This window comes from Coregonus clupeaformis, chromosome 21, assembly GCF_020615455.1.
Source record: "Coregonus clupeaformis isolate EN_2021a chromosome 21, ASM2061545v1, whole genome shotgun sequence".
Lineage (NCBI taxonomy): Eukaryota > Metazoa > Chordata > Actinopteri > Salmoniformes > Salmonidae > Coregonus > Coregonus clupeaformis.
The window spans coordinates 15485174-15510338 of record NC_059212.1 but is presented as its reverse complement, the minus strand read 5'-3'; the positions used below and the strand labels follow the sequence as shown (position 1 = coordinate 15510338).

Below are 25165 nucleotides of genomic sequence, written 5' to 3'. Positions count from 1 at the left end.
TAACCAGACTGGTATGAGAGGGCATCTCAGAATGCCAGGCATGCAGTATTGTGAGTAGTAGCAGATACCATGTTTTTTTTATGTAGGCCAACATCCATGTTTTGCGGCCTCAAAATTGCAAATGTTTTGCTTGTTTAGCATTGTCATTCATGCTGGTATGAAATTATACCCTCATCAGACTGAAAGTCAAACATTAGAATAGCCAGCCTGTTTTAGAGGAATGATTCCATTAATTTTTCAAATTAACTGTCAATATGCCAACACTCCATTCAAACAATGCAGTCAATCCACAGCCATACACTGGCTCAAATCAGTTGACTATAGGACTTAGACATAGGCCCTCTAGTAATTTAATAGGATCGCTGTTGTTTGGAATCTTAAAAGTTGGATCTACTTGAGGTGCGAAGCATGAGTTTTTACACACCAAAGTAACAACACAATGTGGTCAAAGATTTAGTAATTTACAGTTGAAGTCGGATGTTTACGTACACTTAGGTTGGAGTCATTAAAAGTCATTTTTCAACCACTCCACACATTTCTTGTTAACAAAGTATAGATTTGGCAAGTCAGTTAGGACATCTACTTTGTGCATGACACAAGTAATTTTTCCAACAATTGTTTACAGACAGATTATTTCACTTATAATTCACTATATCACAATTCCAGTGGGTCAGAAGTTTACATACACTAAGTTGACTGTGCCTATAAACAGCTTGGAAAATTCCAGAAAATGATGTCATGGCTTTAGTAGCTTCTGATAGGGTAATTGACATAATTTAAGTCAATTGGAGGTGTACCTGTGGATGTGTTTCAAGGCCTACCTTCAAACTCAGTGCCTCTTTGCTTGACATCATGGGAAAATCAAAAGAAATCAGCCAAGACCTCTGAAAAAAAATTGCAGACCTCCACAAGTCTGGTTCATCCTTGGGAGCAATTTCCAAACGCCAGAAGGTACCACGTTCATCTGTACAAACAATAGTACGCAAGTATAAACAACATGGGACCGCGCAGCCGTCATACCGCTCAGGAAGGAAACACGTTCTGTCTCCTAGAGATGAATGTACTTTGGTGCGAAAAGTGCAAATCAATCCCAGAACAACAGCAAAGGACCTTGTGAAGATGCTGGAGGAAACAGGTACAAAAGTATCTATATCCACAATAAAACGAGTCCTGTGTAGCTCAGTTGGTAGAGCATGGCGCTTGCAACGCCAGGGTTGTGGGTTCGTTTCCCATGGGGGGCCAGTATGAAAAAATGTATGCACTCACTAACTGTAAGTCGCTCTGGATAAGAGCGTCTGCTAAATGACTAAAATGTAATGTAAATGTATATCGACATAACCTGAAAGGCCGCTCATCAAGGAAAAAGCTACTGCTCCAAAACCGCCATAAAAAAGCCAGACTGCGGTTTGCAACTGCACATGGGGACAAGATTGTACTTTTTTGAGAAATGTCCTCTGGTCTGATGAAACAAAAATAGAACTGTTTGGCCATACTGACCATCGTTATGTTTGGAGGAAAAAGGGGGTGGCTTGCAAACCGAAGAACACCATCCCAACCGTGAAGCACAGGGGTGGCAGCATCATGCTGTTGGGGTGCTTTGCTGCAGGAGGGACTGGTGCACTTCACAAAATAGATGGCATCATGAGGAAGGAAAATTATGTGGATATATTGAAGCAACATCTCAAGACATCAGTCAGGAAGTTAAAGCTTGGTCGCAAATGGGTCTTCCAAATGGACAATGACCCCAAGCATACTTCCAAAGTTGTGGCAAAATGCCTTAAGGACAACAAAGTAAAGGTATTGGAGTGGCCATCACAATGCCCTGACCTCAATCCTATAGAATATGTGTGGGCAGAACTGAAAAAGCGTGTGCGAGCAAGGAGGCCTACAAACCTGACTCAGTTATACCCAACTTATTGTGGGAAGCTTGTGGAAGGCTACCCGAAATGTTTGACCCAAGTTTAAAGGCAATGCTACCAAATACTAATTGAGTGTATGTAAACTTCTGACCCACTGGGAATGTGATGAAATAAATAAAAGCTGAAATAAATCATTATCTCTACTATTATTCTGACATTTCACATTCTTAAAATAAAGTGGTGATCCTAACTGACCTAAAACAGGGAATTTTTACTAGGATTAAATGTCAGGAATTGTGAAAAACTGAATTTAAATGTATTTGGCTAAGGTGTATGTTAACTTCCGACTTAAACTGTAGTTGTAGTCACAATCTAGTTACCTATAACTACAAACATAGTTTTTGTATTTTATTTTTTACATATTTATTAACTTATTTACGGATATCTTTGGAACTACCCACAATGCACTATTTCTCAACGTCTACTCTGTGCAACCGAGTTCGTATGCTAGCTCAAGCTGGCTAACATTAGCCACACCTCATGCTCTTCACATACTTTGTGGCTGTGTTATCTAGTGGGATCCCGTTAGCACTGCAGGCTCTGGTGCCTTCTTGCCATGGGCTCAAAACGAAAGTGAAAATCATAACTGCTTGCTTTAATTGTGTAACGGTGGTAGCTAGTCTGTTCTCCTTTTTGTTTTGTCAACTTTTCGGCATGTTCTCTGATGTAGGCTACGGGAGTTTTGCAACTGTTCCTACCTTGGCTTAGTGCTAGGGAGCTAGCTGACATCTGGAATCTTTCTATTTTGTATTTTTCTCACTATAGCTATTGTATTTTTCCTTACTGTTACCATCGGATGGGCCTCAGCCATCAATCTGTAAGTCTCTGCTCTTTTGATCTGCGGTTATGTTTTAGTTGTGTTAGTTGTGTTCTAACCGGTCTTCAGTAGTTGGGCTCTAGCATGCCGACCATAGCTGTGCTGGTTGGCTAGGCTAATGGCTAACGTTAGTAGGCTAAATAGCTAACGTTAGCTGGCTAGCTAGTTTGCTAGCCAGCCCCTTCCCTTTTTCCACATTTTGTGACGTTTCAGCGTTATTCTAAAATTGATAAAATAACATGTTTTCCTCATCAATCTACACACAATACCCCATAATGACAAAGCGAAAACAGGTTTTTCGATTTTTTTGTTGTTGCACATTTAATAAATAAAAAGAACATTCACTTATTTACATAAGTATTCAGACCCTTTGCTATGAGACTCGAAATTGAGCTCAGGTGCATCCTGTTTCCATTGATCATCCTTGAAATGTTTCTACCACTTAATTGGAGTCCACCTTGGACAGGATTTGGAAAGGCACACACCTGTCTATATAAGGTCCCACAGTTGGCAGTGCATGTCAGAGCAGATCTGGGGAAGGGTACCACAACATTTATGCAGCATTGAAGGTCCCCAAGAACACAGTGGCCTCCATCATTCTTAAATGGAAGAAATTTGGAACCACCAAGACTCTTCCTAGAGCTGGGCACCCCACCAAACGGAGCAATCGGGGGAGAAGGGCCTTGGTCAGGTAGGTGACCAAGCACCCGATGGTCACTCTGACAGATCTAGAGTTCCTCTGTGGAGATGGGAGAACCTTCCAGAAGGACAACCATCTCTGCAGCACTCCACCAATCAGGCCTTTATGGTAGAGTGGCCAGACGAAAGCCACTCCTCAGTAAATGGCACGACAGCCCACTTGGAGTTTGCCAAAGGGCACCTAAAGACTCTCAGATCGTGAAAAACAAGATTCTCTGGTCTGATGAATCAAAGATTGAACTCTTTGGCCTGAATGCCAAGCGTCACGTCTGGCGGAAACTTGTCACCATCTCCACGGTGAAGCATGGTGGTGGCAGCATCATGCTGTGGGGTTGTTTTTCAGTGGCAGGGACTGGGAGACTAGTCAGGATCTAGACAAAGATGAACGGAGCAAAGTACAGAGAGATCCTTGATGAAAACCTGCTCCAGAGTGCTCAGGACCTCAGACTGGGGCGAAGCTTCACCTTCCAACAGGACAATGACCCTATGCACACAGCCAAGACAACTCAGGAGTGACTTTGGGACAAGTCTCTGACTGTCCTTGAGGGGCCCAGCCAGAGCCCGGACTTGAACCCGATCTAACATCTCTGGAGAGACCTGAAAATAGCTGTGCAGCGACGTTCCCCATCCAACCCGACAGAGCTTCAGAGGATCTGCAGAGAAGAATAGGAGAAACTCCCCAAATACAGGTGTGCCAAGCTTGTAGCGTTATACCCAAGACGACTTGAGGCTGTCAAAGTGCTTTAACAAAGTATTGAGTAAAGGATCTGAATACTTATGTAAATTAGATATTTTGTTTTTTTAATGTTTTATATATTTGCAAAACATTCTAAACCTGTTTTTGCCTTGTCATTGTTTTTTTTTGTGTAGATTAAGTTTTTTAGTTTTTTATTTAATCCATTTTAGAATAAAGCTGTAACGTGACAATGTGGAAAAAGTCAAGGGGTGTGAATACTTTCCAAATGCACTGTATGTACCAAAATGCAGGTGACTCACAAAGTACCTGCTAATAACCTAAGATCTAAGGTTAGATAAAATCTATAATTTACATGACTGTGTGGTAGCTGAACTTAAATGGACAGTGGGAATTTTTTTTACCTTTTTGCTGGACTGGGCTAGATGATATACTGTAGGCTAACAGTGGGTGGGTGGATAACCTCTAAGACGGTGTCCAACTTATTTTGCCCGGGAGCCACATTCAGTCTTCAACGAGAACCGGAGGGCTGCACTGAATTAGGCTTGGGCAGTGAGGGGAAAAAAGTATTTGATCCCCTGCTGATTTTGTACATTTGCCCACTGACAAAGAAATGATCAGTGTCTCATTTTAATGGTAGGTTTATTTGAACAGTGAGAGACAGAATAACAACAAAAAAATCCAGAAAAAAACGCATGTCAAAAATTTTATAAATTGATTTGCATTTTAATGAGGGAAATAAGTATTTGACCCCCTCTCAAACAGAAAGATTTCTGTCTCCCAGGTGTCTTTTTATACAGGTAACGAGCTGAGATTAGGAGCACACTCTTAAAGGGAGTGCTCATAATCTCAGTTTGTTACCTGTATAAAAGACACCTGTCCACAGAAGCAATCAATCAATCAGATTCCAAACTCTCCACCATGGCCAAGACCAAAGAGCTCTCCAAGGATGTCAGGGACAAGATTGTAGACCTACACAAGGCTGGAATGGGCTACAAGACCATCACCAAACAGCTTGGTGAGAAGGTGACAACAGTTGGTGCGATTATTCGCAAATGGAAGAAACAAAATAACTGTCAATCTCCCTCAGCCTGGGGCTCCATGCAAGATCTCACCTCGTGGAGTTGCAATGATCATTAGAACGGTGAGGAATCAGCCCAGAACTACACGGGAGGATCTTGTCAATGATCTCAAGGCAGCTGGGACCATAGTCACCAAGAAAACAATTGGTAACACACTACGCCGTGAAGGACTGAAATCCTGCAGCGCCCGCAAGGTCCCCCTGCTCAAGAAAGCACATATACAGTGGGGGTAAAAAGTATTTAGTCAGCCACCAATTGTGCAAGTTCTCCCACTTAAAAAGATGAGAGAGGCCTGTAATTTTCATTATAGGTACACGTCAACTATGACAGACAAATTGAGGAAAAGAAATCCTGAAAATCACATTGTAGGAATTTGAATGAATTTATTTGCAAATTATGGTGGAAAATAAGTATTTGGTCACCTACAAACAAGCAAGATTTCTGGCTCTCACAGACCTGTAACTTCTTCTTTACGAGGCTCCTCTGTCCTCCACTCGTTACCTGTATTAATGGCACCTGTTTGAACTTGTTATCAGTATAAAAGACACCTGTCCACATCCTCAAACAGTCACACTCCAAACTCTACTATGGCCAAGACCAAAGAGCTGTCAAAGGACACCAGAAACAAAATTGTAGACCTGCACCAGGCTGGGAAGACTGAATCTGCAATAGGTAAGCAGCTTGGTTTGAAGAAATCAACTGTGGGAGCAATTATTAGGAAATGGAAGACATACAAGACCACTGATAATCTCCCTCGATCTGGGGCTCCACGCAAGATCTCACCCCGTGGGGTCAAAATGATCACAAGAACGGTGAGCAAAAATCCCAGAACCACACGGGGGGGACCTAGTGAATGACCTGCAGAGAGCTGGGACCAAAGTAACAAAGCCTACCATCAGTAACACACTACGCCGCCAGGGACTCAAATCCTGCAGTGCAAGACGTGTCCCCCTGCTTAAGCCAGTACATGTCCAGGCCCGTCTGAAGTTTGCTAGAGTGCATTTGGATGATCCAGAAGAGGATTGGGAGAATGTCAGATGAAACCAAAATAGAACTTTTTGGTAAAAACTCAACTCGTCGTGTTTGGAGGACAAAGAATGCTGAGTTGCATCCAAAGAACACCATACCTACTGTGAAGCATGGGGGTGGAAACATCATGCTTTGGGGCTGTTTTTCTGCAAAGGGACCAGGATGACTGATCCGTGTAAAGGAAAGAATGAATGGGGCCATGTATCGTGAGATTTTGAGTGAAAACCTCCTTCCATCAGCAAGGGCATTGAAGATGAAACGTGGCTGGGTCTTTCAGCATGACAATGATCCCAAACACACTGCCCAGGCATCGAAGGAGTGGCTTCGTAAGAAGCATTTCAAGGTCCTGGAGTAGCCTAGCCAGTCTCCAGATCTCAACCCCATAGAACATCTTTGGAGGGAGTTGAAAGTCTGTGTTGCCCAGCGACAGCCCCAAAACATCACTGCTCTAGAGGAGATCTGCATGGAGGAATGGGCCAAAATACCAGCAACAGTGTGTGAAAACCTTGTGAAGACTTACAGAAAACGTTTGACCTGTGTCATTGCCAACAAAGGGTATATAACAAAGTATTGAGAAACTTTTGTTATTGACCAAATACTTATTTTCCACCATAATTTGCAAATAAATTCATTAAAAATCCTACAATGTGATTTTCTGGAATTTTTTCTCTCATTTTGTCTGTCATAGTTGACCTGTACCTATGATGAAAATTACAGGCCTCTCTCATCTTTTTAAGTGGGAGAACATGCACAATTGGTGGCTGACTAAATACTTTTTTTCCCCACTGTACAGACCCGTCTGAAGTTTGCCAATGAACATCTGAATGATTCAGAGGAGAACTGGGTAAAAGTGTTGTGGTCAGATGAGACCAAAATGGAGCTCTTTGGCATCAACTCAACTCGCCGTGTTTGGAGGAGGAGGAATGCTGCCTATGACCCCAAGAACACCATCCCCACCGTCAAACCTAGAGGTGGAAACATTATGCTTTGGGGGTGTTTTTCTGCTAAGGGGACAGGACAACTTCACCGCATCAAAGGGACGATGGACGGGGCCATGTACCGTCAAATCTTGGGTGAGAACCTCCTTCCCTCAGCCAGGGCATTGAAAATGGGTTGTGGATGGGTATTCCAGCATGACAATGACACAAAACACACGGCCAAGGCAACAAAGGAGTAGCTCAAGAAGAAGCACATTAAGGTCCTGGAGTGGCCTAGCCAGTCTCCAGACCTTCATCCCATAGAAAATCTGTGGAGGGAGCTGAAGGTTCGAGTTGCTAAACGTCAGCCTCGATACCTTAATGACCTGGAGAAGATCTGCAAAGAGGAATGGGACAAAATCCCTCCTGAGATGTGTGAAAACCTGGTGGCCAACTACAAGAAACGTCTGACCTCTGTGATTGCCAACAAGGGTTTTGCCACCAAGTACTAAGTCATGTTTTGCAGAGGGGTCAAATACTTATTTCTCTAATTTAAAATGCAAATCAATTTATAACATTTTTGACGTGCTTTTTCATTGATTTTTTTGTTGTTATTCTGTCTCTCACTGTTCAAATAAACCTACCATTAAAATTATAGACTGATAATTTCTTTGTCAGTGGGCAAACGTACAAAATCAGCAGGGGATCAAATACTTTTTTCCCTCACTGTACATATGTTCATGAAATACAATAGATGGCCATAATCACCCTCAGACACACCTGGCTATGGGTCATGTAAGCATCTTGCGAAGTGGAGTCTTTTGTTTAGACATGTACCTAGCTAAACAATGAACGATAATACCAACCCATAGATACAGTACAAACAGATTGTCATAGCTAGCCACCATGCATGAAATGTGTAGTATGAATCTGCAGGTACCTAAAGCTAACCAACTAGGTTTAATGTTAGCTAGCTAGCTAACATTAGACTATAACTAGCAATGCAAATGGATGTTAAGATACAAGTAATATTACTACACAGATCATACACTTAACGTCAGCTAGGAAGCCAGCAAGCTAACATTCGCTAGCTAGCTAACAGTACACTTTAACTTGCAACGAAAACAAAATTAGAAACGTATTATATGAAAACATTAATCTAGACTCTTACCCGTATACATGGATGAATGCTTCACGGTAGCGTGTCTTTTCCGTTTTGTTTGTACAGCTAGCTACAGCTTGTTTGGTCCGTTGTGTCAAGTCACTCCGGTTCACACTGACCGTGTGCAGAAAGTAGTCATCACAACTTTTCCCCACTGATCTTTGTAGATAGCTCCTGCTAAATTCAGCGCAGCAATGTTGTTGAGAGCAGTAGCAACACTTTTGCAGTTCTCCATGGCTAACGTTATATCTTTCAAAATAGACACGGTAGCAAGGATTATCTACACATACTAAGCAGCTCATGTTATAGACAGAAGCGTGCTACATGGCAGACCGATCCGAACTAATCTCTTGGCATGTCCAGCCCATCCATTATCTCAGCCAATCATGGCTAGCGGGAAGGTTCCTGTCTTTTTCCGTGGCTAAACCAACTAGGCTCGTAATTTTTATTTATTTATTTCTATTTACAGATGGCATAAAAGTTTGTTATTAAGGCACATGGAAGTTCACATGTTCCAGAAGGAAGTTCTGCAAAAAAATTTATTTTGATAGAAGAAAAGAAAAACCGTTCAAATGCCTATCCCGTGAACTAGTGACATGTGACATAAGCCTAGCTTCATCTTGAAACGGGTCACATATGTCATCACTGTTAACTCATTCAGCTAATTAAACCGCCCCAACCCACAGGGCCTGAAACAGACATTTCCATCTTGTTTATGTAACCCATTTTATTTGTTGAGTAACATTAAATTAAATATAAAATGTTTCTCGTACCTTTTTTTTTTTACCACAGAAATACATTTATAAAGGGTTTCCTTCTCATCCAGTGCAAAGTGTTGTATTTTGAACTTTCTCTGTTATGGTCAGGTAGCCTGGAGTTGAGTTTGACTTAGTGTTTTCACCCAGTGCAAAGTGAAAAATCCATTGATAAGCTGCTTTGCTGTATTACAGCCAGACCACAATGTTTTATAGATGTTCATTTGATGTTCCTCAAATCCAGTGAGTATTCAGACACCAGTTGTGATGTCACTCATCCTTAGCAGAAACCAGAAACCCCAGAATAGTGAAATTCAATACTTTGTACACCTCCACTATGCCACGAGACTGACACTAGGTCTAGGCCTATATCTGTCTCTGGTGTAGTAGTGTGTCATCTTACCCACTCAGACATAACAGAGGGGATATAAAGGAGAAGCAAATCAACACAGCTGATAGTAATGCCAGTAAATACTACGAACATAACTTTTAAGAAAGTGTATCTAGAATGTCTTTCCCAATTTCACACTTAGCTGGTTGGATTTGGTTTTAGAGAACTCCCTCAGAAGTTAGTGCCATATTTAGGCCTAGCCCAACAAACAGCAGTGAGGATCTGTAGTTTGAGCCCCAGTGCTATCTATGGGGTGGTGGGCGGAGGGCAGGGGAGGAGGTGTAGTATCATGTAGCTACAGAGACAAAGGAGGAGGCCAATCATACCATAGCAGATTGTCATTACTGCTTTTCCTGCCATTGCTTAGGATAAGAGTAATGGGTTTGGCTGAGTTCAACTACACCACTTAGCCTAAAATTGGCTACAAAGAGGCTATAACACAAGGGTCAAGTGAGTTTTAGGACCTGCCCACTTGAGCAGGCCATGGTATGAATTCATCTGTTTGATGTGATGGCAGACATCGGCATGCATACTTCACTCATTTCTTCTATAGGCTAATCCTAGCCAAAGCCAATATTGATCCCATTGTTAGAATATATTATTGTTTTTAAATGGCTAGAGCCGAACAGCTAGACCCTCTTGGTGCTTTTTAACTCAAAATTAACTATCGTTATGGATATTTCAGCTTCGCTGCCTCACTACACCTTTTAATTAGAGTGATACAAGTTGACTTAACAAGGAACCACAGGCCTATTTGCAAATATGTAGTTATCAGGCTAGATGTTGACCTTTGGTCATTACACCCACAATTCCTCCTGAAATTGTCATCTTTCTTCCGAACATGAGCCATCTCAATATCGATAAGTTAGCCTAAGCCAAGGTCTACTCAGAAAAGAGACCATTGAGGAAGATGTGTTCCCAGCAAGTGTAATTTATCTAGGACCTGATGATCTCATAGATATGGTAGAAAGGCCATGGTCTATGTCAGAGGTTCTTAAACCTTTTCAGAAATTCAGTGTTTTCCTGGGATCCAAGCTCATGTTTTTAAAACATGCCCCTTTTTGGTAGGCCCTAAGTGAGATTTGATTGGGGGACCCCTTCACCTTGCGGGCAAAACACGTTTAAAAAAAAGTTTATTTCATGCAATTCTACACATTTTGCCATGGGACAGGGACTTTTTTTTTTGCTGTTTTACAGCTAATTTCCTGCAATTCTACAAAAAAAGGTGTCTGACTTTATAGTAAGTACAGCATCATATGATACAAGGCATTTATGTACAGTATGTGCTATGACTTATGCCATGTTAATATGATATCTGAGTGAGAGTGACTAACAAAATCAATGGGGCCCCCTGGAGGTCAGGGCCTCTGGGCACGTGCCCTGTGTGCCCGGTCGGTATTCGTTCATGATTACTACAAGTTTAGATAGTCTAGCCAGCTACAGTAACTTACATGGCTAATTTAGTGACTGACATAACAAGAGAAAAACTTCTGATGCACCACTAAATTTCGAATTTGCACCTCATGTATTCTACTATTCAAACTCTAAACAGTAAGTTGAGACCCCAACTGAGTTCCTAAAAATATATACAGTATTCGGAAAGTATTCAGACCCCTTCAGTTTTTCCACATTCTGTTACATTACAGCCTTATTCTTAAATGGATTAAATATATTTTTTTGCTCATCAATCTACACACAATCTACACACAATGTCATTATGGGGTATTGATGAGCAAAAAAAAAGCTATTTAATCCATTACTATTTAATACACTATTCACAGCCCTGTGTAATATTCAATGTAAATGCATTGCTGGACTTTTTAAAACTTCATGTATTTGCATTGTTTTAAAAATGTAAAAATAAAAGGAAATGTATAGTTTGAACATGTCTTATGTTTATTTGTTTTAGCTGTTAGTGATAATTCCGGATGTGTTAATACATTTGTGTTTACATCATTAAGCCTTTATGTATGTGTTATGAATGACCGAAGGTGTCTGACTTTATAGTAAGTACAGCATCATATGATACAAGGCATTTATGTACAGTATGTGTTATGAATGACCGAAGAGGTCTGACTTTAAATTAAGGACGGCGTCATGCAATATAGTCTTTATGGATGTGTTATGAATGACCGAAGGTTTCTCACTTCAAACTACACTACCAGTCAAAAGTTTGGACACACCTACTCATTCAAGGGTTTTTCTTTATTTTTACTATTTTTTACATTGTAGAATAATAGTGAAGACATCAAAACTATGAAGTAACACGTATGGAATCATGTAGTAACCAGAAAAGTATTTAACAAATCAAAATATATTTTGTATTTGAGATTCTTCAAATAGCCACCCTTTGCCTTGATGACAGTTTTGCACTCTCTTGGCATTCTCTCAACCAGCTTCAATTAACAGGTGTGCCGCCTTAAAGTTCATTTGTGGAATTTATTTCCTTCTTAATGCGTTTGAGCCAATAGTTGTGTTGTGACAAGGGGGTATACAGAAGATAGCCCTCAAGCGCTATGATGAAACTGGCTGTCATGAGGACCGCCACAGGAATGGAAGACACAGAGTTACCTCTGCTGCAGAGGATAAGTTCATTAGAGTTACCAGCCTCAGAAATTGCAGGCCAAATAAAATGCTTCACAGAGTTCAAGTAACAGACACATCTCAACATCAACTGTTCAGAGGAGACTGTGTGAATCAGGCCTTCGTGGTCGAATTGCTGCAAAGAACCACTACTGAAGGACACCAATAAGAAGAAGAGACTTGCTTGGGCCAAGAAACATGAGCAACGAACATTAGACTGGTGGAAATGTGTCCTTTGGTCTGGAGTCTAAATTTGAGATTTTTGGTTCCAACCGCCGTGTCTTAGTGAGACGCGGTGTGGGTGAACACATTATCTCCGCATGTCTATTTCCCACCGTAAAGCATGGAGGTGGAGGTGTTATGGTGTGGGGGTGCTTTGCTGGTGACACTGTCTGTGATTTATTTAGAATTCAAGGCACACTTAACCAGCATGGCTACCACAGCATTCTGTAGTGATACGCCATCCCATCTGGTTTGGGCTTAGTGGGACTATCATTTGCTTTTCAACAGGACAATGACCCAACACACCTCCAGGCTGTGTAAGTGCTATTTTACCACGAAGGAGAGTGATGGAGTGCTGCATCAGATGACCTGGCCTCCACAATCCCCTGACCTAAATCCAATTGAGATGGTTTGGGATGAGTCAGACCGCAGAGTGAAGGAAAAGCAGCCAACAAGTGCTCAGCATATGTGGGAACTCCTTCAAGACTGTTGGAAAAGCATTCCAGGTGAAGCTGGTTGATAGAATGCCAAGAGTGTGCAAAGCTGTCATCAAGGCAAAGGGTGGCTATTTGAAGAATCTCAACTATAAAATATATTTTGATTTGTTTAACACTTTTTTTTTTTTTTTTTTGGGTTACTACATGATTCCATATGTGTTATTTCATAGTTTTGATGTCTTCACTATTATTCTACAATGTAGAAAATAGTAAAAAAAATAAAAAATAAAAACCCTGGAATGAGTAGGTGTGTCCAAACCTTTGACTGGTACTGTAAGTATTAACATTCTGCTGATTTATGAAGGTTCTTTCATGATCCACAGGTTACTCTAGGGTGTGAGAGGTATTTAAATGGGTTGATGGACCTGCAAAGCCTGCGTTTGTGTGTGTGTGTGTCAGAAACAAGATGATTTGGGGTAGTCCAACTTTAGACTACCCCACCAGGTATTCCTCTTCTGTTCCCATGCTGGAGACCAGGGCTTGATTACAACCTGTTACAATGGTGCCAACATTTTGTGGCTGATTTATCAGCGGGGGAGTGGGTCAATGTGTCAAATACCTGACTGGGCCCAGCGCCGCTCGGTATGGCTCGTTGTTGTTGTGTTTGTGTACTGAAGAACATGTAACTTGGTTCCAGAAGAAAGACCCTTTCAATTTCTTTCATCAAGGTACGTGTTTCTTGGTGTAACGTCATCTCCAGGCTATTGCACATACTGTATAAGCCTGGGATATCAACCATTCAAAGTGGGAGTGACCATAGAATTATATAGGAGTGATCATACTGAGTAAAGTATTTGTCATCGTCACTACTTAACACAGTACAAAATCATAATTATGTCTAAACCTTGCCTATTTCCACAATTTACCTTCTTAAAATGTGATTTTAAACTTAACCCTAACTAATGAAGGCCAAGTTTGATGGGTTGATCCTACAGACCTTCCACGTATTTGGGCGGAAGTGTCTGGGAACGAGATTAGGTGTAATGTGACTAACATGACATCACTTTAGAGTTGTCCTTCAGCACAACATGTCACCCTTTATAAAGCACATATTTATATCATATTCGACATGGTGGATTATGTCACATTTGACATTGGTGATTGTCACACAGTTATGCCACTTTTATGAACCCTTTATAAAGCATGAAATACAGTTAGATGCTTTGTAACACATTTATGTAGTCATTATGAAGGCTTTATGAAGCCTTTAAGCTGAACTTCATTTAAAGCGGGAACAAATATTTATAAAATATTTTTATCTGGACACTTTCTATTTTTGATATTGCTACTATGCAAATATGCTACTAACCATTTCACTGTACCGTTTACACCTTCTGTATCCTGTGCATGTGACAAATACACTTTTTTATTTTATTTAATATAGTGTGTGTTTACCGGAGACGGTAATGTAAAGAATTGTAGGTTACTATATACTTTCACAACTTTTAGTTTTGAAATCTTCAGTTGTTTACTACACTACCTTACTCACACTGTTTAGCACATCGCCTCACGTGAATCCTTAGAGATGGGTGGGGCTAAGGCTGAAGAGAAGAGCTCTCCAGTAGGTGTGCCAAAACATTCAAGAGCCATTTTCTCAAAAGTGGGGTTACAAGTTTATCAAATTTCAAAGCAGAATTACTTCACCATTGTTCCTCAATTGCAGTGTATGATATACCATTTTGTATCTCTGAGTCTCTACTTTTAGACAATGTAAAAAACACTTTCAAATTTTGCTACAAAAAAACGAATTGAGGTGGTCACATATGGGCATGTAGGCCTGTAGATGCAGTACACACTTATTGTTGTGTAGCCTAATTATTCTTGTAAGTACAATGTAATATATGTATCTTTATTACTTATTATTATACTTAGAACAGTTTAAATTAGGCTCGTTTTTAGATTTGTAGAACATACTTCAGTGACTGAATTTGGTGTACAGTGTAACAATGACAAATAACAAAACTTGTCACTGCACTTACCAGAATAATTGCACAGTTATGATAATGTTATAAATTGTTTCCCAATATTCTAAGAATACCTAGGCTTAGGTTCCTGCTGACAATGTAAAAAGGATTAACTAGGAAGTAACTTTCTACATCGATGCAGTTATATATATATATATAGGCTAGTCAAAGAAATGAATAGATGATTTGGACATAGGCTACTCATTCTCGGCAATGGGTGTTGAGATTGAGAACACAGGACTGGAGAAGTGACCTGTACTTTTCCACCAATAATCCTTTTTCACTCCTCCCAGGGGTTTCCAATGGTTGTGGCGCAACATTCATATGTACTACTAGAGCAGACCTGAGGGAAATTAACAGAACTGACTGAGTGGAGAGCGTGGGATAGTTACAGGACGGTTCACTCTGCAGACCAGTTGGTTCCTCACTGCTGAGCCTGACATCCTATCTTATCTAGTAGTTCCTTTTAAAGCCTACACTGTCTGGTAAAAACCCAAAGCTTGTTCGATCTTTGAGGGGCATTGCTACTTCTGTCATGGTAAGACTTGTCTTTTAACCAATGTTTCAATGTTTCTTTGTTGCATTGGGTTCAATATTTTGCCCTGGGCATGTTTGATTAATCTGTGCGTTACATTTGAATGGGAGCTATATATGGCAAACCTTTTTACAGCATGCTCTTGATGTAGTGTTGATTGAGAAGTAGGCCTAATGTGTGTCTGTGGTAGAAAGTGCCTTGGCTGAATTGCTGCGGTCATGTTTATGATTTGTATTTGATGTATGTCCCCCAAAATCACTAAGACAGATTGTTGATAAAATTAGTTTTTTAAAGTAGCTTACACAAGGAGTACTTTGTAGCATAAATATATTATAGGACTATGATGAATATAGTCTACTAGGCAGTGTAATATAGTGGTCAGTTGGTCAGACTCACATTTGCTGAGTTAAACTGAGGACAAGACTAACTAAGTAGTCTTGGCATCCTACCTCACTGTGGTATGTCAGGTCAACAGACTCCCAAAGCATTGATGCTGAAGAGGTTAAGACCTGGCTATTTCAGCCTGCGGGTGTAAAATGGACAAGTATGACCAGGGAGATGTGATACTGGTGAGGCTACAAGTTACAACTAACTATGCTGTAGTAGGATAATAATATTATGTAATATTATGTTGTTTTGCCTAAGGGTCCTGACTTCAGAAGTAGGCTATGTTGTTTGGATTAGGTTCTGGTTATCTTATATAACATTGTACATATGCAAAAACATCAATAACATTTGTAATACAGTACCTGAAAAACAGGTTCAATAGATATAGATCAGCTTAAATATGTTAACAGTGTGATGCGTCATTGTAGTTTTTTCCCTTAAGGATAAATGGGCATAGTAGCTTTGTAATGCCCATAGGGACAAAGTGGAGTCGCAATTCAACGTCTCAGACACGAGACGTATGTGGCAGGATCTACAGACAATCACGGACTACAAAAGGAAAAGCAGCCACATTGCGGACACCGACGTCTTGCTTCCGGACAAGCTAAACACCTTCTTCGCCCGCTTTGAGGATAATACAGTGCCACTGACGTGGCCCGCTACCAAGGACTGTGGTTTCTACTTCTCCATGGCCGACGTGAGTAAGACATTTAAGCGTGTTAACCCTCGCAAGGCTGCTGGCCCAGATGGCATCCCTAGCCGCGTCCTCAGAGCGTGCGCAGACCAGCTGGCTGGTGTGTTTACGGACATAATCAATCTCTCCCTATCCCAGTCTGCTGTCCCCACATGCTTCAAGATGGCCACCATTGTCCCTGTACCCAAGAAAGCAAAGGTAACTGAACTAAATGACTATCGCCCCGTGGCACTCACTTCTGTCATCATGAAGTGCTTTGAGAGACAAGTCAAGGATCATATCACCTCCACCTTACCTACCACCCTAGACCCACTTCAATTTGCTTACCGCCCCAATAGATCCGCAAACGATGCAATCCCATCTGGACAAGAGGAATACCTATGTAAGAATGCTGTTCATTGACTATAGCTCAGCATTCAACACCATAGTACCCTCCAAGCTCATCATTAAGCTTGAGGCCCTGGGTCTGAACCCTGCCCTGTGCAACTGGGTCCTGGACTTCCTGACGGGCTGCCCCCAGGTGGTGAAGGTAGGAAACAACACCTCCACTTTGCTGATCCTCAACACTGGGGCTCCACAAGGGTGCGTGCTCAGCCCCCTCATGTACTCCCTGTTCACCCATGACTGGCCAAGCACGCCTCCAGCTCAATCATGAAGTTTGTAGACGACACAACAGTACTAGGCTTGAATACCAACAATGACGAGACAGCCTACAGGAAGGAGGTGAGGGCTCTGGGAGTGTGGTGCCAGGAAAATAACCTCTCACTCAACGTCAACAAAACAAAGGAGATGATCGTGGACTTCAGGAAACAACTCATCTCATATGTGTATATACTATATTCTATTGTATCTTAGTCGATGCTGCTCTGACATTGCTCGTCCATATACAGTGGGGAGAACAAGTATTTGATACACTGCCGATTTTGCAGGTTTTCCTACTTACAAAGCATGTCGAGGTCTGTAATTTTTATCATAGGTACATTTCAACTGTGAGAGACGGAATCTAAAACAAAAATCCAGAAAATCACATTGTATGATTTTTAAGTATTAATTTGCATTTTATTGCATGACATAAGTATTTGATACATCAGAAAAGCAGAACTTAATATTTGGTACAGAAACCTTTGTTTGCAATTACAGAGATCATACGTTTCCTGTAGGTCTTGACCAGGTTAGCACACACTGCAGCAGGGATTTTGGCCCACTCCTCCACACAGACCTTCTCCTGATCCTTCAGGTTTCGGGGCTGTCGCTGGGCAATACGGACTTTCAGCTCCCTCCAAAGATTTTCTATTGGGTTCAGGTCTGGAGACTGGCTAGGCCACTCCAGGACCTTGAGATGCTTCTTACGGAGCCACTCCTTAGTTGCCCTGGCTGTGTGTTTCGGGTCGTTGTCATGCTGGAAGACCCAGCCACAACCCATCTTCAATGCTCTTACTGAGGGAAAGAGGTTGTTGGCCAAGATCTCGCAATACATGGCCCCATCCATCCTCCCCTCAATACGGTGCAGTCGTCCTGTCCCCTTTGCAGAAAAGCATCCCCAAAGAATGATGTTTCCACCTCCATGCCTCACGGTTGGGATGGTGTTCTTGGGGTTGTACTCATCCTTCTTCTTCCTCCAAACACGGCGAGTGGAGTTTAGACCAAAAAGCTCTATTTTTGTCTCATCAGACCACATGACCTTCTCCCATTTCTCCTCGGGATCATCCAAATGGTCATTGGCAAACTTCAGACGGGCCTGGACATGCGCTGGCTTGAGCAAGGGGACCTTGCATGCGCTGCAGGATTTTAATCCATGACGGCGTAGTGTGTTACTAATGGTTTTCTTTGAGACTGTGGTCCCAGCTCTCTTCAGGTCATTGACCAGGTCCTGCCGTGTAGTTCTGGGCTGATCCCTCACCTTCCTCATGATCATTGATGCCCCACGAGGTGAGATCTTGCATGGAGCCCCAGACCGAGGGTGATTGACCGTCATCTTGAACTTCTTCCATTTTCTAATAATTGCGCCAACAGTTGTTGCCTTTTCACCAAGCTGCTTGCCTATTGTCCTGTAGCCCATCCCAGCCTTGTGCAGGTCTACAATTGTATCCCTGATGTCCTTACACAGCTCTCTGGTCTTGGCCATTGTGGAGAGGTTGGAGTATGTTTGATTGAGTGTGTGGACAGGTGTCTTTTATACAGGTAACGAGTTCAAACAGGTGCAGTTAATACAGGTAATGAGTGGAGAACAGGAGGGCTTCTTAAAGAAAAACTAACAGGTCTGTGAGAGCTGGAATTCTTACTGGTTGGTAGGTGATCAAATACTTATGTCATGCAATAAAATGCAAATTAATTACTTAAAAATCATACAATGTGATTTTCTGGATTTTTGTTTTAGATTCCGTCTCTCACAGTTGAAGTGTACCTATGATAAGAATTACAGACCTCTACATGCTTTGTAAGTAGGAAAACCTGCAAAATCGGCAGTGTATCAAATACTTGTTCTCCCCACTGTATTTATATATTCTTAATTCCATTGCTTTACTTAGATTTGTGTGTATTGGGTATATGTTGTGAAATTGCTAGATATTACTTGTTAGATATTACTGCATTGTCGGAGCTAGAAACACAAGCATTTCGCTACACCCGCAATAACATCTGCAAAACACGTGTATGTGACCAATAAAATTTGATTTGATTGGAATTTTTCAAATATAAAAAATAATGCTGTAATAATACCTAGATAAATTATATTGTCATGTATGATATTATTGTTGTGTAATTCAATTTAACTAACTTTTGTTATAGGGATGTTGCTGTGCATTTTCCCATGGAATTAATTCGCTTATAGGATTAACAGTCTTCCCGTGATACAGAGAGTAGCCGAATTGATTTCAAAGTGTTTGAGTTTAAACATTTTACATTTGTCACATACTTGAATCAAAGAGAAAAATGCAAAATCAAGTTCCAAACCAATTTTATGCTGAGAAGTATTTACATACACTGTTCATTTCCAATGTTCTTAGTTAATTTCGATTAATGCTCTCTGCACTTGTTGTGCAATGTGCAGTCAATGAGAAGTCTGAGCTTTTTCCCCCAACAGTAGACTCATCTGTTTATACAATAGCACATTGTTACAGCGACTGGTTTTCAGGAAAATGCTAATCTAGTTCTCTCTCCTATCTGGGGATATATAAGCAACACTGGGTGCCTTTGGTCAGCTAAAGACAAGTGTCTTGAACATTTAGATGGGGAGGGACAAAGGTTACATTTTTCCAGTGATGAAATTGTTTGAAATTGGGAAAGGAACTAAAAGTGTTGCCTCCACCCCCCTCCTTGTCACATGTCCGTTTCACAGCAAAGAAACTTTCCTGGATTAGGGGAGAATTAACAAAAAGGAAAAACGCCACTTCAGCTGCGGTCTGAAACAAGGGAATCGAGTGAGCAACGGGGCGAAGCCGCATGCGAGCCGCTGCTACTGAAACACACCAGTGTCCAGAAGAATACGAGTCCCAAAAAGAGACACACAGCAGCACGGACATAGACCACATCCTCACGGAAGAGAGAGAGGTCCCTCCACTTGAAAGCACCCCTGACTGAAGCATGGAGGAAAAGCAGTTTTCGGTGATTGTGGTGAGTTGGAGTTTTTGTTTGTTGTATTTCTATTCAGTCTTCCCCCCTTACTGATCTCCTCACACACCTTGTCAGAGACTGGAGTCTTCTTTATGTCCGATTTGAAATCAGGTCTTATTGAAGCTACTCACTTTTGAAAGTGGCTGATCACACTTGAGCAGTATTGTTTGTCATTGATGATGGATAGCAGTGTACAGCTGTTGACCCTATGCTGCCCTTGTGAGCGCTGTACAGAGATGGTCCAAGGATCAGCTAACTGGAGGTGAATTGAAGAGGCCTAATTAACAAAATGTAGGCTAATTAAATAAATGCATGTCTACCATTTTTATTGTTGCTAACTATGTTCATTACAGAAAGTAAATATAGTTAGAATTCTAGCTTACATTTGTAACATTATTTAATGTGGAGGTCTCATGAGCTGTCACCAGCTACTGCACAGCCTGTAGTGAAGTAAAGTTTGTGTAGTTTCCCAAGTTTTCTAGTAATTTTTTACTGTAGACCTACTGTCATTTTTTGTTTGTAGTCTGAAATGTCAGTAAACATCCCACTTTTTTTATTAAACCTAATTTTCCCTGAAATATAGTTATTCTAATTACATTTGTTATGGTAATAATGCCACATTTGTACTGTGTTAGAGAGAACCCAATTCGTACCTAAAAGGCTATAAATTCTTATTTGATCAAAGGAAAATGAAATCATTGTTTCACACTCAAAATAAAATATTATTGCATATCAACCAAAGAGCTGGTCAGTTGCTTGGAAGGTCATTTTGATTATACATTTACTTGGGATAAAGTCATTAAATAGCACTTGAATGCTGTTTTAGTAGTATTTTGTGTGAAGGTTTTTTATTTTGGTTTAGCCTATCATTTGAAGACATGGGCCTACCCTATTTATCATCGTCCACAAGGTGTTACCTGTACTTGATCGATGTGATTCTACAAGATGCTAGCGTGAAATAAGCCAAACTTTCTGAAGTTTCATTTGTCTTTTTATGTATTGTGTATGTGTCTTATGTTTACATAATTTGTAAGAAACCGGTTTTGACCATCCCTAATCTTTTATGCCATGCCTTCATCCTTTTCGATGTTTAACCACTGAGAAGATGTTTGGTTTATTAGAAATACTGGGGATAGTGGCTAGCAGCCACCCCAGGCTATAGTAGTAGTACTGAAGTAACTGGACCTTGTGTGGCTTTACCCAATCGGACCCAAGTGTCTGTCAAGCAGGTATACTACAGGCTGATTGTTTGACTTGGCCAATGTGGCTTTTGCAGCAGCCACTTCTGTAATTGTCTGGACAGTGTGTCCATGGCTGGGGGCCACGGGAATCACTCCACTAAACAAATACAGCTTATTCACTACTTAACTGCCTTAACTGGAATACAGTAGACATCATGCTAGGTTAGATTAAATGCAGTAATTTCATATTTGATATTAGGATGTAATTCTCCGGAGAACTAGCGTAACTTAATAAATATTACACTAAATAAATATTTTGAAATAAATGTACTGCCTCTTGCAGGTTGTTTCAGGGCTATTCAGTTGTAAGACAGTTTGATACACAGTAAGCTTATAAAATAAAGATGGCAAGTAGTAAAATAAATTATTTGTATTGTATTTAATTAGTGTGTCTTACTAGTCCTAGTGCTCAAACCACTCTGTAAATATGTTCAGGCCAAGGCCTCAGTAACAGGTCAAACCCTGAGGTCGAACCTTTAGGTCCAAACGAGAAGTCAATGGTAGATAAGAGCCAAAGATCCTCCCTTCCATTTCCCTCCCCTTCTGTGATTGGTTCGCTCGTGCTCCAGTCCCCATGGCTGAGTCTGTTGTCTTCCACTGACAGACAGTGATGCTAGTCATTCCACAGGACCGAGCCCTTCTCCCGCCATCACTAACTGTCACTGCTTCACTGCCACGGCTCGCTTGCAGACAGTATATTACATTACATACAGTAGATACTTTTGGTCATGTAGTGCATGTGGACACCTGCTTGTCGAACATTTCATTCCAAAATCATGGGCATTCATATGGAGTTGGCCCCCCCTTTGCTGCTATAACAGCCTCAACTCTTCTGGGAAGGCTTTCCACTAGATGGTGGAACATTGCTGCGGGGATTTGCTTCCATTCAGCCACAAGTGCATTAGTGAGGTCAGGCACTGATGTTGGGTGATTAGGCCTGGCTCGCAGTCGGCGTTCCAATGCATCCCAAAGGTGTTTGATGGGGTTGAGGTCAGGGCTCTGTGCAGGCCAGTCAAGTTCTTCCACACCGATCTTGACAAACAATTTCTGTATGGACCTCGCTTTGTGCACAAGGGCATTGTCGTGCTGAAACAGGAAAGGGCCTTCCCCAAATTGTTGCCACAAAGTTGGAAGCACAGAATCATCTAGAATGTAATGGTATGCTGTAGCGTTAAGATTTCGCTTCACTGGAAATAAGGGGCCTAGCCCGAATCATGAAAAACAGCCCCAGACCATTATTCCTCCTACACCAAACTTTACAGTTGGCACTATGCATTGGGGCAGGTAGCGTTCTCCTGGCATCCGCCAAACCCAGATTCGTCCGTCGGACTGCCAGATGGTAAAGTGTGATTCATCACACCAGAGAGTCCAATGGAGGCGAGCTTTACACCTCTCCAGCCGATGCTTGGCATTGCGCATGGTGATCTTAGGCTTGTGTGCGGCTGCTCAGGCATGGAAACCCATTTCATGAAGCTCCAGACAAACATTTCTTGTGCTGACGTTGCTTCCAGAGGCAGTTTGGAACTCGGTAGTGAGTGTTGCAACCAAGGACAGACAATTTATACACACTACGCGCTTCAGCACTCAGCGGTCCCGTTCTGTGAGCTTTTTGTGGCCTACCACTTTGCGGCTGAGCTGTTGTTGCTCCTAGACTTTCCACTTCAAAATAACAGCACTTACAGTTGACCGGGGCATCTCTAGCAGGGCAGAAATTTGACAAACTGACTTGTTGGAAAGGTGGCATCCTATGACGGTGCCACGTTGAAAGTCACTGAGCTCTTCAGTAAGGCCATTCTGCTGGCATGTTTGTCTATGGAGATTGCTTGGCTGTGTGCTCGATTTTATACACTGGTGAGCAACGGGTGTGGCTGAAATAGCCGAATCCACTAATTTGAAGGGGTGTCCACATACTTTTTTATATATAGTGTATATACAGATAGTTATACATAACCTAATTTATGTTTTAGACGTTGTATACTTAATTTCCCTTGCTGCTATCTATTCAAGCAGAGTCCTTACATGCCATGGACAGGCTGGTATCATTCTGCTTGCAATTGTGCTTTAGAAACCCAAGTCTGACTCTTTCCAACCTTTCTAAGAAAGGCTTTATCTTTTGAGTCGCTCTCTAACATCTTTTATAGCTTTTGGACTCACTTTCCCTGAATTGGCAGCCGGATGAGTTTTTGGCGCACCGTTTTACGAGACAGCTAGCTGTCTTTTATGCTTTGAGAGAGGATATGTTGGGAAAGGGAGTGGGGTGAGGGATTTGCACATTTGTCTGCTCGGCAGCTCATTTAAATGTGGTAGGACAACGAGCAGCATCCTGTCTGACTGCTGCTCTCCTGCTCGTCTCTTGGGAATGGCCAAATGGAGAACACAACTCAAAGCTCCACCTCAAGAGTAGAGCCCGACCAATATTAGCCTTTTACAGAAATATTTGTATGGGTCTTTATTCCACAGCATCCTGTCTGACTGCTGCTAAACTATATAACTATATAACTATATGCCTAAACTATATACATAGAATAAACAAATATGTCTGCTTATTTGAGGTCTTTCTTTTAACATGTTCAATGGTTGCCTGAAGATGGCTCTCTATGAGCTGCTCATCGAACATCATTCAGCCCTAGGTCACAATGTGAGAGAGAGTAGGCATGGTGGTTTAACGGTGAGTAGCTTGCCACAGCCAGCGTATTTGAATAAGTAAGTCAAAAGTACACCAAGCAAGCAGCCCTGTCCTCATCACATTCTCACTTAGTTAACGTTAGCAGGCTAGCTAGCCAGCAAGGTCATTAGCTTAGCTATCTAGCCAGCAATGTAGTTTGCTAGCTAGTTATCTGTGCTACTTATGTGCTGACACTACAGGCCCCAAAGTGAACACTCGTCCTCGATGAAAAAATAACACTGTTACTGTCTGGGCGGATTATGTTAGCAAGTGGGTTTATTTTGTTTGTTTTCCGAAATATGCAATCTGCAAAAAGCAAGACCGTTGGCGCAGATCTATCGTTCCGGCCATGTGCTTACATACATTATTAGATAAGTAGCTAATGTTAGTTAGCTAGCTAAATTAGAATGTGTGACTAAAACCAGCGCGGCAAGCATTTGCCTGCATAAACGTTTCCAGTCATCAGCGCATGCCACTGCAGTTGAAATGTAGAGCCAATACATTTAGTATTGACAGTGTAACGTATATATGGGTTCTGTAAGAAAACATTGTTGTAATGAACAGCTAGCTTGTGCGTGTCGTAATGTACTCTCGTTGCGAGGTTGCCATAAAGTGTTTGTTTACATAACCTTTGACTGTTGTAAACAACTAGTAAATCTACTCAAGACAAATGCTGACATTGACACCTAGCGGTGACATTACGAACTGCATGTTACTACATTTCAATGATTATTTGTGAATTTGTGAACTATGCAGTTTCAGATTTACTTTGAGACAAAGTTTAATTCATTCAGAACAAACACTTTTGCATACTTCTTATACACTGCCATAGATACACATCTTTAAGTTGTACCTAAGAAGGTAAACTAAACAAGTTTTATATTTACTGTTGTATTTATAGAGGAAATAGTTGCTTTTTGGTGGATATCCTGTAAACTACAAATATAATGTTAATTTTAATATTTTGTTAAATCATAATTTAGAGTATCTGTTAATCCTTTGGAGCACAATTTGTGTAAATATTTTTTTAATTCACCTCAAAATAACCATATATCGGCAGAGCTAACGGTAATCGGTGACTTTTGCCTCCCTAAAATTGGTATTGGCCACATTTGCTCCATAGCAGTGAAAAAAAAAGAAAAAAAAGAAGCATATTGCATATGATGTAGTTATCTGTGCTACAGCCGGGTGTACACTATATGATTTTGGCCCCGATTTAGCTGTCCCAGACAAGTTTTTGAGATCAGAGACAAAATCCCGATGTCGTTGCCTACTCAGGGCGTGCGGCCGTCACCGAAGC

The 25165-nt window shown here is 41.3% G+C and overlaps 1 protein-coding gene across 3 annotated transcripts in view; it reads left to right on the top strand.

The window, feature by feature from the left end:
* Nucleotides 1–25165, top strand: part of LOC121535224 (sodium- and chloride-dependent glycine transporter 1-like) — a 92306-nt gene that overhangs the window by 6329 nt on the left and 60812 nt on the right. For 2 of the 3 annotated variants that reach the window (XM_041842070.1, XM_041842066.1), the window contains exon 1: nucleotides 19570–19959. In XM_041842070.1, coding sequence (XP_041698004.1) covers nucleotides 19930–19959 — 30 coding nt within the window. In that variant the 5' untranslated portion in view covers nucleotides 19570–19929. Of the gene's footprint in view, nucleotides 1–19569; nucleotides 19960–25165 lie in introns of those variants that run through there. The other variant, XM_041842067.2, reaches the window with a different exon arrangement.